This window comes from Lolium rigidum, chromosome 4, assembly GCF_022539505.1.
Source record: "Lolium rigidum isolate FL_2022 chromosome 4, APGP_CSIRO_Lrig_0.1, whole genome shotgun sequence".
Lineage (NCBI taxonomy): Eukaryota > Viridiplantae > Streptophyta > Magnoliopsida > Poales > Poaceae > Lolium > Lolium rigidum.
Genome location: NC_061511.1, coordinates 39,368,360 through 39,380,743, shown reverse-complemented (window position 1 = coordinate 39,380,743; position 12,384 = coordinate 39,368,360). Strand labels below are relative to the sequence as shown.

Genomic DNA, 12,384 nt, shown 5'->3' with positions numbered 1-12,384 from the left:
CGCGCCCCGCGGCTGCCACGTGGTGGACCTTATGTCGCGGGTCGTAAGCGACCCGGGATAAAAGGCCTCCCTTTTACCTCTCGCTGCGCGTCCGTCAACGCATCGACGTCGTTGACACCAGGCACACATATATCCAGCGTAGTACGCCTGGTCCTCACGCAATATGTGCATGCGCCGTCAATCTCGCCTTTATTCATGTCGCCCACCGTAGCTAGCTAGCATGTTGCACGGTTAAGCCATGGCGACCGACGCGGCTGCGAAAAGAACAAGTAATATGGACAACTTGGTTGTACGGTACAGCGATCGAGAGCATACACATTCTGCGCGCGTTATGTGCGGCACACGTCATTGACCCTGCTACAGTAATTCATGCAGCACGGATCGAGTACCTAACAAATTGTTTCTTACATTACCTGTTGTTGGCATGCAAATTAATTAACGAGTACCTTGCGAGGGAGAAAAGATAGCTCGCAATCTATCGGTTCCTGCCTTTTCACACCTACTAAGCCTCTAGCATATATCTTAGCCGATATATCATGCACACGCGGCTCATAAAAAGCTACTAACTAATGTGGCAGCTAATTAGAAAAAAGAGAGGACGTACTATGGTAACATTAGGTCAATACTACTACACGATATGCCGTGTTATTTTTCTGTTATATGCCTATATAGCGAGCAAACTTTGCAAAAAGTATATACGACGAAGGTGAAGTCGAACCCGCGACCGCTAAGGCCGACACAGAGTTACTTACCACCTCATGTACGAGCGCACACTAGTGGAGACAGGGCATTCAGTCCCGGCCCGTAAGGGTCCTTAATCCCGGTTTTTCAACCGTGGTCCGGTTACCAGCCTGGACCAAATTAAGGCCCTCCACGTGGGGGCCGCAGAGCGTGCTGGGGCGAAGGACCTTTAGTCCCGGTTATATTTATTTTTTTATAATTATTTTTCACTCCCTCTTTTTTCTATTTTATTCAAAATTTCTAGCATTTCAGTTATTTGACAAGCTTAGTCTCTAACTACACTTAATCTCTAGTCAAATCACTTACTCGTGGTCAAATTTTCCGCTCGGTCACCCATCCTCCCATTGTATGAGTATGCGTATGCTATTTAACCTTGTTTCTAAAGTTTAATTTTTATTTTCACTTTGTTAAGCATAACTAGTTTCATCCGGGCAAGCTAACAGCCTAGCACTAGCTAGTAGCTAATTCTCAAATGGAAACGTTTTCATATAAAGAACACACTAGTGGGCGCGCGTCATTGTGTGCATGCAATTGTGACAACGTGTTTGCATGCTTGGCTGACAAGGAAAGCCAGTTGCATTGCTGGCCCGGCACGTACTCCCTCCTCTCCTCTCCTCTAGGTCAACCATGGCGCCATGATAGCCACTGGCGCCGGCCAGCGAGCGAGGTACTATAAGACGCACAACCCCGCGGAGGCCATAACAGCATCGATCCATCACACACACACACACAAATTAACAGGCAGGCAACAAGAAGGGTACACATCTCTGATCGGTCAGGCTAGCCAGCTAGCTCTTTGATAAGCTAGCTAGCAACAATGGCGACGCGTTGGTCAGCGGCGGCCGTCTTGTCGGCCCTGCTGGTGGTGCTGGCGGCGGCGACGTCGGCGTCGGCGCAGCCGGTGCCGGGCGGGATGACCGTGTACGTGCCCGGCGTCGGGAAGCGCAACACCGAGTCGACGTGCAAGGACGACGGCAAGACGAAGAAGGGCAAGAACAAGCCCAAGCCCAAGCCCTGCACGGCCAGGTGCACCGACCGCTGCCCCACCAAGTGCCTCGTCCTCTGCCCCGGCTGCGTCACCTTCTGCCGTACGTATTCTTCCTTAACATACACCTTTGTTCATTCATACACATGCATGTGCTAATTTTACGTACGTGTACATACAGTGTGCGACTTCTACCCGGGCGTGGCGTGCGGCGACCCGCGCTTCACCGGCGGCGACGGCAACAACTTCTACTTCCACGGCAAGAAGGACCAGGAGTTCTGCATCGTCTCCGACGCCGACCTCCACATCAACGCCCACTTCATCGGCAACCACAACCCGGCCTCCGGCCGCGACTTCACCTGGATCCAGGCCATCGGCGTGCTCTTCGCCGGCCACCACCGCTTCAGCCTCGCCGCCGTGCACTCCGCCAAGTGGAACCCCGAAGTCGACCACCTCGACATCGCCTTCGACGACGAGCCCGTCGCCCTGCGGCGCGCCGTCGGCGCGCGCTGGTCCCCGGCCGCCGCGCCCGCGCTCTCCGTCACGCGCACCTCCCCCGCCAACGACGTCGTCGTCGAGCTCAGGGGCGTCTTCCGCCTCGTCGCCAGCGCCGTGCCCATCACCGCCCAGGAGTCCAGCGTCCACAACTACGGCGTCACCGCCGACGACTGCCTCGCGCACCTCGACCTCGGATTCAAGTTCCAGGCGCTCTCCGACGATGTCCACGGCGTGCTCGGGCAGACATACCGCTCCGACTACGTCAGCAAGCTCAACGTCGCCGCCAAGATGCCCGTCATGGGCGGCGCGGAAGACTACGTCTCCTCGGGCCTCTTCGCCACCGACTGCGCCGTCGCCAGGTTTGGACGCAGCGGCATTGCCATGGTCACCGATGCCAAGTACTGAATATCCGTCTGGCCCGGTCTACGTGTCTGATGATCTACTAAGTTATTAAGCGTCTCGTGATGGATTGATAATCCTGAACATTTGTTGGTTGGTATATATGCATGTAAGGGGATAATTATTATTTTGGTGATAATTAATCGAAATATGAAAAATCAGGAATAATTACAAAGTCCACAATTGAATGTGTGTGAGTCCTTTGATTGTGCACTAAGGACGGTCCCAATGACGTGAGCTGTATGTACCGCATATATATGGAGTAAAGTGATGAAAGCGGAGTTTTGGCTCTTGAGTGCAACGCACCCCTATAGACTAAAAAAATTATAATAATTTAAAAAAGTCAAAAAAATATTTGAATTTTCCTGGAAACCAAGGATGATCAAGTTTGTACTTATAAAAAATATTTTTGGAAACGAAGTTATTCCCATGGTCTCCAGGGCAAAAAAACAAAATTATTACAAATATATAGTGAATCGTATCTGGTCATGGGGCGTTTCGAGTTTCTTTTTTTTAACCCAGGATACAATAAAAGTAATTTCCTAGGGAAATATTTTGTTTCAAGTACAATACCTGGTCATCTTTGATTCCCAAAAAAGTTTGAATTTTTCTGAACTTTTTTTAATTTATCTTTTTATTTTTCCAACTATAGGGGTGTGTGGCACCCGAGAGCCAATCTGCATTTCCCGTAAAGTGATGCAGTAGCTTAACTCAGAAAAAAGTGAGAGTGGACTTGTGTACCCTAATCGGGATAGAGTGCAAGTTCAACGTTAATTCCGTGTTTGACTCGATGCAGCATTGGTACTCACTTGATCCAGAGTATAAGACACAAATTTTAAAGATTTTATTACTTCGATCCAACTATATGTGATCAATTGTTTGATGCAAGACCAGTAAGGTAAAATGTGTCTTTTTCATAGGAATGAAAACTATATGGGATCACATATTGTCAGTTATCAATTTGTATCACATATTTTTAAGAGTTTACTTCGGTCTATAGCTAGGCATGGGCAGTTCGGCCTAGCCCGGGCCTGATAGCACGCTTTTGGCCTGGCAATCGTGCCACCTAGGTATTTAGCGTCATGATTTCCTCGCCTGACCCAGTATAATTTGGTCCAATTATATGGGATCAACTGAGAATTAGTAGCAAAGAGCTTATTTCTAAAAACAGGGGAGCGGGGGTGGAGCGAGAACATAGAAGCATGACAAAAGCCAAAGAAGAAGCTGCTGTGGTGTCGTCCTCTAGCGAATATTTTCTTGGCAGAGTCGCGACACCGGCAGTGCAGCACCCGATCCATGTTTTTGCTTTTGAAATAGATTTCTTGTTTGCGCGGTGTTTAATTAGCGGCTTCAATTGTACTGTTGCTTTGAAGCAATATTTCGGTGAATGCACTTATCTGTATCCGATCAATCTTACAAACAGATCCCAATTGTAATATTGGTTATTTCCCATTTTTGTTAAATCATAATATTAGTACTATTAGAATATTTCCCTACGAATTTTCACATGGACAGTTTGGCCGAGTGGTCTAAGGCGCCAGATTTAGGCTCTGGTCCGAAAGGGCGTGGGTTCAAATCCCACAGCTGTCAATCTTTTTGTTATTTTTTCCTATAATTTTTTAACGCTTCTAATTAGCACTCCAGCCTCAAAGGGGATATCTGTTTGTGTTCTTTCTTCGATGCTGGCTATATAATTCCTTTTTTGTCGTGGCCCCGCAGCAACAGCAGCAGCTGCTGCCGCCACCAACGCCGCCGCTGCAGCTGCTGTCCTCACCGACGCTGCTCTACCGTTCGGTGGGCAGCTGCAACAGCAGCAGCTGCTGCCGTCGTCACCAACACCGCAGCAGCGGCTGCTGCCGCCACCGACGCCGTCCCTGCCTTTCGGCGGTGTGGGAGCGACCTTGGCCCCGCGCTCTACATCGACACCGCCCGGGATGCCCTTCCACCAGGCCCGTTTCCCTCCGTCGCCATCACCGCTTCCGGCTTGGATCGCTATCCGCCACGTGTCGGCGGCGGTGAGGCTGCAGGCTGCTGCGCGCGGCCTCCTAGCGCGTCGGCGTGTGCGGGAGATGCGTGATCTGCAGCTGCAGCTCCTCCAAGTTGCGCTTCGTTGCGCAACGGACCTCGATCTCATCCGCTGCGTCGGGGATCTTGGGCGTGCGGTTTCCCCCACGGGCGGCGGACATGCTGATTTTCCCGCGGGCAGCGACCTCAAAGTTTGCTCCATCGATAGTCATCCGGCGGGGAGAAGGCATGGTGTCACCGACAGGAGCGCACCGCGTAGCACCACTGCATTCCGCCGCGGGCCGCCGCGCGGGCTCCTTTTGTCCCGCTGGTTTCCATGGGATCCAGGTGGCTGTACAGGTGCACGTCCGACGGGCGGATGGTGTCCACTTTATGTTCGGGGGTCAACAATAAAGCGTCCCAGTCCATTTCAGGTTGAGAGTAATAAAACAAGCCGAGATGTAAAAGGCTCGTTTTTAGGTGTTAGGTTTGTGTTGCGTCGAGTCATGGTTTGTTTAGGTTGCAGCTCGAGGACGAGCTGCATGTCCAGGTGGGGTGTAGTGTTAGAGTACGTAATGGGCTTGGGCTGGCGGTATAGCCCGTTAGTCTTAGGGTTAATTAGAGATAATGGTCGTTTGCTTAGGGGTCAAGTAAACCTCTATATAAGGAGAGGAGACGTATCAATCTAATCAAGCAAGAATTAAGAAGGAAATCCCTTCCCTCTTGCCACCGGCCGTGGGCAAGGTCCCCCGGCTGGCCCTCTCGCGCCATCCCTCTAGCAGCACCATAACAGATAATCCCTGTCCACCATCGGGCCCATCCTCTGGGAATTCGAGGCGCTGTCCCTCATCTTCTGGCGCGCGGGCGGCCGCCGCGTCCAGTGGAGGGGCCTCGGCAGCTCCGGGCCACCGGCGCCCCAGCTGGCGCTGATGGCTGCCGCCCTCGACCCGACGCATCCGCTCTTGGACGACCTTCTGCAGCAGCATAGCGACATCTTCACCAAGCCACAGGGCCTACCTCCGGCGCGGGCCTGCGATCACCGCGTCCACCTGCTGCCGGGTACGCCGCCTGTCGCAGTACGGCCGTACCGCTACCCCCAGCTGCAGAAGGACGAGCTCGAGCGCCAAGTGGCGGTCATGCTGGCCCAGGGCATCATCCGTATTCACGGGGCATGTGTGGCGCTGGCCTTCTTCAGCCAGCCGTTCGCCACTCGCCATCTCAAGCTCGCGGCGTACGAGCGCGAGCTCATTGGGCTTGTTCAGGCCGTGCGCCATTGGCGGCCCTACTTGTGGGGGCGCACCTTCCGGGTCCGCACGGATCATTACAGCCTGAAGTTCTTGCTTGATCAGCGCCTCTCCACCGTTCCGCAGCACCAGTGGATCAGCAAGCTCTTCGGGTTCGACTTCACCGTCGAGTACCGTCCGGGCCGCCTCAACACGGTCGCCGACGCGCTCTCTCGCCGTGACACGGAGGAGCTTGCGGACTCCCTCGACGGCGGCGGCGTGGTCATGTGCGTCCGTTCGGGGCCGTCGTTCGCCTTCATCGACGACATCCGCCGGGCCACGGTGGGCGCCGCGGATGCCCAGGCGTTGCGCCAGCGCCTCGACGCGGGTGAGCTCGCCGCGCCCTGGCACCTGGCCGACGGGCTGCTTCTCCACGGGTGCCGCATCTTCGTGCCCGATCGGGACGATCTTCGTCAGCAGGCCCTGCTTCTCGCGCACTCAGCAGGCCACGAGGGTGTGCAAAAGACGCTCAAGCGTCTCCGGGATGACTTCTATATTCCTGGTGATGGTGCGCTGGTCCGCGACTTGGTGGGGTCGTGTGTGACGTGCCAGCGCAACAAGACGGAGACGTTACGGCCGGCGGGGCTGCTTCAGCCGCTGGACGTTCCCTGGCAGGTGTGGGCGGATATTTCCATGGACTTCATCGAGGGCCTCCCTAAGGTGGGCGGCAAATCCGTCATCCTGACGGTGGTCGACCTCTTCTCCAAGTACGCCCACTTCATCCCGCTCGGCCATCCGTACACAGCCGCGTCCGTGGCGCGGGCCTTCTTCGACGGCATCGTGCGCCTCCATGGGTTCCCGTCGTCCATTGTCAGCGACCGGGATCCCGTGTTCACGGGGCATGTGTGGCGCGATCTCTTTCGCCTGGCGGGTGTGAAGCTTCGCATGAGCACGGCCTTCCACCCGCAAACAGACGGCCAGTCCGAGGTGGTTAACAAGATTATTGCCATGTACTTGCGTTGTGTTACAGGGGATCGTCCGCGCGCTTGGGTGGACTGGTTGGCATGGGCGGAGTACTGCTACAACACCTCCTATCACTCCGCCCTGCACGCCACCCCCTTTGAGGTGGTCTATGGGCGTCCACCGCCGAGGATGCTGCCTTATGAGTCGGGCTTGGCCCGTTCGGAGACCGCGGGCGACTTGCTTCGGACCCGTGATGAGATTTTGACTGAGGCACGCCAGCGTCTTCTTCAGGCACAGCAGCTGGCGCGGAAGTATTATGACGCTCATCATCGCGACGCTGAGTTCGCCGTGGGCGATTGGGTCTGGCTGCGCCTACTTCACAGGACGGCGCAGTCGCTGGATCCGCGTGCCAAGCGCAAGTTGGGGCCTCCCTATGCCGGGCCCTTTTGCGTGCTGGAGCGTGTCGGCACGCTCGCCTACCGTTTGGAGCTGCCGGTGGGTTCTCGCATCCACGACGTCTTCCATGTGAGCTTGCTGAAGGCTCACAAGGGAGATCCTCCGGCTGAGGCGCCGGCGCTTCCTCCTCATGATGATGGTCGCGTGCTTCCGGGGCCCGAGAAGGTGTTGAAGGCGCAGCTGCGTAGGGGCGCTTGGCATATACTGGTGCAGTGGGCTGGCCTGCCCTCGGAGGACGCTACGTGGGAGAAGCTAGAGGAGTTTCAGCAGCATTTTCCTGATGTTCAGCTCGAGGACGAGCTGTTTGAGAAGGCGGGGAGAAATGTTATGGTCGGTATCTCTTATTCCAGGAAGGGGCCCAAATAGTGGGCCAAATTAGGGGCTTAGCCCAGTTATTCTATTATATAAACAGATGTAATCAGACTATTTCGATCAAGCAATAATCAATCTCATTATTGCCGACTCCCAGAGGAGTCGGCCTTCTCCTGCCCGCGCCGCCGCAAACCCTAGCCGCCGCTTTCCCCAGCTCTCGCGACGGCGCCCTGCCGCCGGCGCCGCCTCTCTCTCTCTCGCTCGCAGCACTTCCACCCCTACAACCTACGCCCCCGTGCTGGTAGAACCCTAGCCTCTACCAGGGATGTACTAGGGTATGTTGTTCTGAACATTAAGCATTACATTTGCGCTGTGTAAGAACTATTCCTCCGTCCAACTCTACATGATTAGTATGCGTTTTTTGTTTGCTCCAGCAGAGCTTTTAGGTTAATGGAAGCAGATCGTACTTATATGCGGCAAAACTTATTTACTTGATTCTGACATTCAAAATGGTTTCCCTGTAAACTCAATGATTTTGTGGAACATGTGTGTGCAGTTTATGTTCTGTGATACAACTACTGATCAGTTTTGTTTCCGTGAACTACAAACATAGGATGATTGAGCATCATGTATTTTTACATTTTCCTTTTCTTACTGAGCTAAGTTGCCCAAATCAAACAAGTCAGAACTATTCATTTACCTGTTTGTGTGACTAATGTTCCATTGCTATGAATGCTAAGTATTTTAGTTGTTGTGCTAACCTGAGTACCTGACCTAATGGCAAGATATTTTGTTTGCACTATGTGCATATATCGATTCTTTTCATGCACCTCCTACCCAGTTTATGATATTTGCACCTATTATGAATTTCACATATCTTCTAACTTTACTCTCTACAATGAAAACTTTATAAATTCCGCAACACTGTAAAGTATCATCAGTAGCGGACCCATTGAAAGCCCGGGCAAACAGTACATTTGAAGGCTTAAGTTGCTAAATTTTGTCAAATACGGGTAAAATTACAGTGTGCCGGACGGCCGGAAGCCCGGGCAGCCGCCGGGCAGTAGGGGCGCTGGATCCGCCACTGACTATCATCACATATGTTCTTCTATTCTAACAAATAAAATGCTTATTCACATAGATAGATTTGCATAAGTGCGTAACCAAAGTCAGTTCTAACTTCTAATATTGGATTACCTCGAAGCCCAACACTTCTTTTGATTCAAACTGGGATTGCTGATCAGGCAAGGGAAAGTGATCATCATAACTATGGTATTAGTGTAGATATATGTGATGGCAAGGAAAAGTGATCATCGTATTTTCTCGGTGCAAAGCCATACATCACGGTTTCACCTGCCTCTATCTGGTCGTCATGGCCGCAAGACACTGTAGTTGCGGCCAGCAGACCTGGTCTAGCCGGTCTCGGCGCCCTCGCCCATATTGTGGTCGCTTTCTCCTACTATCCCTTACCTTTATCAGTCAGCCCACTCCATGTTGCCAAGGCGTTAGTGGTATGTTCTTGTACTAAGCATGCTTATCTTTTCAACCGAGCCTATATATATTACATTCGTATTCTCTGCAGCCCTGGGAGGCGGGGAGACCTTGGTAGTGATTACCAGTATGTTCACGAGAAAAGGTACAGACCTGAAGTACATTCTTTTTAACTTTTAACATGAGTAAGTATATGGTTGCCCTATCATTGATCATAGTATTTTGAGCCATAATCAATTCATCTACAAGAATGCAGTAACCTATTTTTCTTGTGGTAATGTCCTCAATGACATGAACCATCTCAGTGAATCGGTTTACCTTTCTTATTTTATTAATAAACTGAGAGTTATTCCAGAAAAGGCATGTATGAATTATGTGTAACATGGCTGAATAGGAATTTTCATTTCTTTACATAAAATGACTTTGAGTATGGTGTAAAAAATTCTATGCAGTCCTCCATCTTGCAAAATCAGGTAAAGTCTTTTACCAGGTAAAATGTGAATCTTCTTGAAGCATGGATGTTTTGTGATAATATGATGGGAAGATATGATGAAGCATGCATGTGAGCATGCCCTTCTAATGATTGTGTTTCTGAAATCTTTCACGATGCCAATGAATATATTCAAGTTCATCTACAACTGATTTGAAATAATATGGTGTATTCCGTATAGGTCCAGAAGGTAAATATATGATGATACATATGCTTTTATTTGGTTCTGGAGTTTTCCAGTAACATATCCTCCATCATTCTCAAGCAAGAACTATTTGGAATTCCAGCAATACCTATATTTGAAGACAGTAAGACATAGAGGTGCAATCTTCATTTGCGGTGAAATACATTGTTTTTGTGCATACCATAACATGATTTTAGTTCATCCAGAATGATCTTAGCTGGTTCTAAACCCCCAAATCAAAGTACAAATGTTTGGAGTCATGTAGTTGATTACTTACATGAGCATTTGTCGGTCGACTTTTTCCCATTAACTTTTCGTAAGCAAATCGTGTTTTCCATCTTTTTGGTTTTAATGGAACATATGTAGGTCACCCACGCAAGCTATTTGGACAGATTTATATTCTTTGTTATATGTTCACATGACTTGAGCCTTTAAACCTTTAAAAATTTGAATTAGCTAATGCCGCTGGGTGATGATCTGATGAGTGCAGAAGAAGAACAGGAATTAGCGTGTAGAAAAAGCCTGGCCTTACTGTCAAACTTGTGGATTTGTCCCCTGTTTTGCTTTGGCGTTTTGGGTGTTGTTTGATCTGTGATAGTGGTCTGGAGGCTTTAGCCTGGGGTATGGTAGCTGAAAAAGTAGTGGTCTGTAATGAATTGAATCTGATACATTTCGTTTTTCTTCTGGGAAATGGAATGGGGCGGATGCCTATGTTTCTAAAAAAAAATTGAATTACAGGAAGGTGGTGAATAAATAATAAATGTAGTGAAGTAATCTTGGATGGAGGAAAGAGCAGGTAGTTATATGAGTGTTTCATGATTTTTATGAATGTATATTCTAAGCATGCAAGTCTTTAAAAGGGAGCCATGGCTGCAACAAGATACATGTGCATTTCTTTGCTTATGTTTTCGGAATCTGTAAAATTTTCATTGCATTTTTTCTATTATCTGAACTACTCTGACAATATCTACTTTCCACATTGTTTTAATTAGCTTTGATTTAGAAACATTTGCTTGGTGGCTGATGCATCCTTAGACTCGCAGTGGTAACATTTCTTATGTTGCATGTTATATTTTGCAGTGACGAAATATCGAAATTAGCATTGGGAAACCAAGAGACGAAGCACAAGTTATTCATGTGTGCATTTGATGTTAGTTATGATCATTTTTGGGTGAAAATAATTGTGGAGGGGGATAAGCAAAATATAAGCATGTCAACTACTATATTGTGCTATGATGATAATACTAAGCAAGATATGTAAGTTAATAAGAATAGGTGAGAAATGCGATGGCGTAAATTCAAGAGTTTTCAGTGTTGCAATCGTCGTTGAATAAAATTGATCTTTCCAAATGGGAGATAGCATTATGTTATATTGCAAAAGACTTTTTTTTTCCAAAAAAAAACCTAATGTTATTATAAATTGTTACCACATATGTTTTGATAGCCATATGTTGCTTAGCTTCTTGGCTCCTGTGTTACACTGTTGTACTTTATTTTGGATATTTTCATTTAGTCCATCTGCCCCGAAATTGCGAATTGGTGATACACTTTTCTTTTATTTGAATTGAATGGGAATGTGTGAGTCATATCAGAGGATTGATGTGCATGTGCTCCTAGAATATGTGATATAAACATGGATCGTTAAATTTTGGAATTGATTATCATTGTGAGCGCTGTTCGAAATGAAGAAGTGTATTACTATATGAGACCTTATTCTACAACATGTTCATTTAATTTTGGTTAAAATTTATTAACTACGCGTAATGTTTATCTACCTCAGGAATTTCTCCATTGATGTGCACAAAAAGTGTTCCTGGTATCTGAGAGTTACTTCAATATTCTTCGAACTTGCAGCATGAATGGAATCAACTATTGGACTTGGATGGAGGATCTGTCAGCTATTGAAGCTCCCTGTCTCTTCACAAAAAAATATGTCTTGGTGCCATGAAAGCAGAGGGAGAATTAAGGATACGTATTTATGAAGTGATCCAACATGGTAATGTAATTAGTAATTGCTTAGACAGAGAAAGATCTATTTACATCTTTACTGTTTGACAACAGAGTAAGTGCTTATTTATTTGTACTTATGAAGCATAGACTAATGCCCCTCCAGTTATTCATCTACACTGTTGATGCATTCGTTACTTGTATTTACTACTTTGGCTAGGTGTTTCAGAAAATTTTGTTCATAGTCTAATGGTGTTGCTGATGAATTAGTTAAGCATCATAGTGTCTCGGATAATGGCGAGTGATCGGTATATGCATGCAAAAAACCAGGTTTTGTGAGTATTTTAGCGGTTGCATACTAACAGGGATTGGTTGTTGGTAGAGACTTGAGCATAACTGTTCCATCATTTGTATATAATTAATCTATGAAGTGAGATTAGCAGGAGTAGCAATGTAAGTAACAATGTTAAGATATAATTTGATTAATTGATTCACTTGAATTTTGTGTGACATAATTGGCACCATATTTTAATAGGATTTAACAGTTTATACAACGTTCTTTTGCTCTTGTTTTCATATAATTGAATTTCCATTTTTTTTCCGGATAGTTTGGAACATTTTGTGTGTCATGCGTCTAAATAAATTTATATTAATGAGAACGTGCATTGCACGTGCAACTTTACTAGTGGCA

At 48.2% G+C, this 12,384-nt stretch overlaps 1 protein-coding gene and 1 non-coding gene across 2 annotated transcripts; both read left to right on the top strand.

Moving 5' to 3' along the window:
* Nucleotides 1-1,558: 1,558 nt before the first annotated feature.
* On the top strand, nucleotides 1,559-2,629 carry LOC124646941. Its single transcript, XM_047186975.1, has 2 exons — nucleotides 1,559-1,829; nucleotides 1,908-2,629. Exons 1-2 carry the CDS (start codon nucleotides 1,559-1,561, stop codon nucleotides 2,627-2,629), a joined length of 993 nt encoding a protein of 330 aa, XP_047042931.1.
* A 1,504-nt stretch (nucleotides 2,630-4,133) lies between these two features.
* Nucleotides 4,134-4,213, top strand: TRNAL-UAG. The gene has a single exon. It is a non-coding gene; the product is annotated as a tRNA-Leu (tRNA).
* The last annotated feature ends 8,171 nt before the right edge of the window (nucleotides 4,214-12,384 follow it).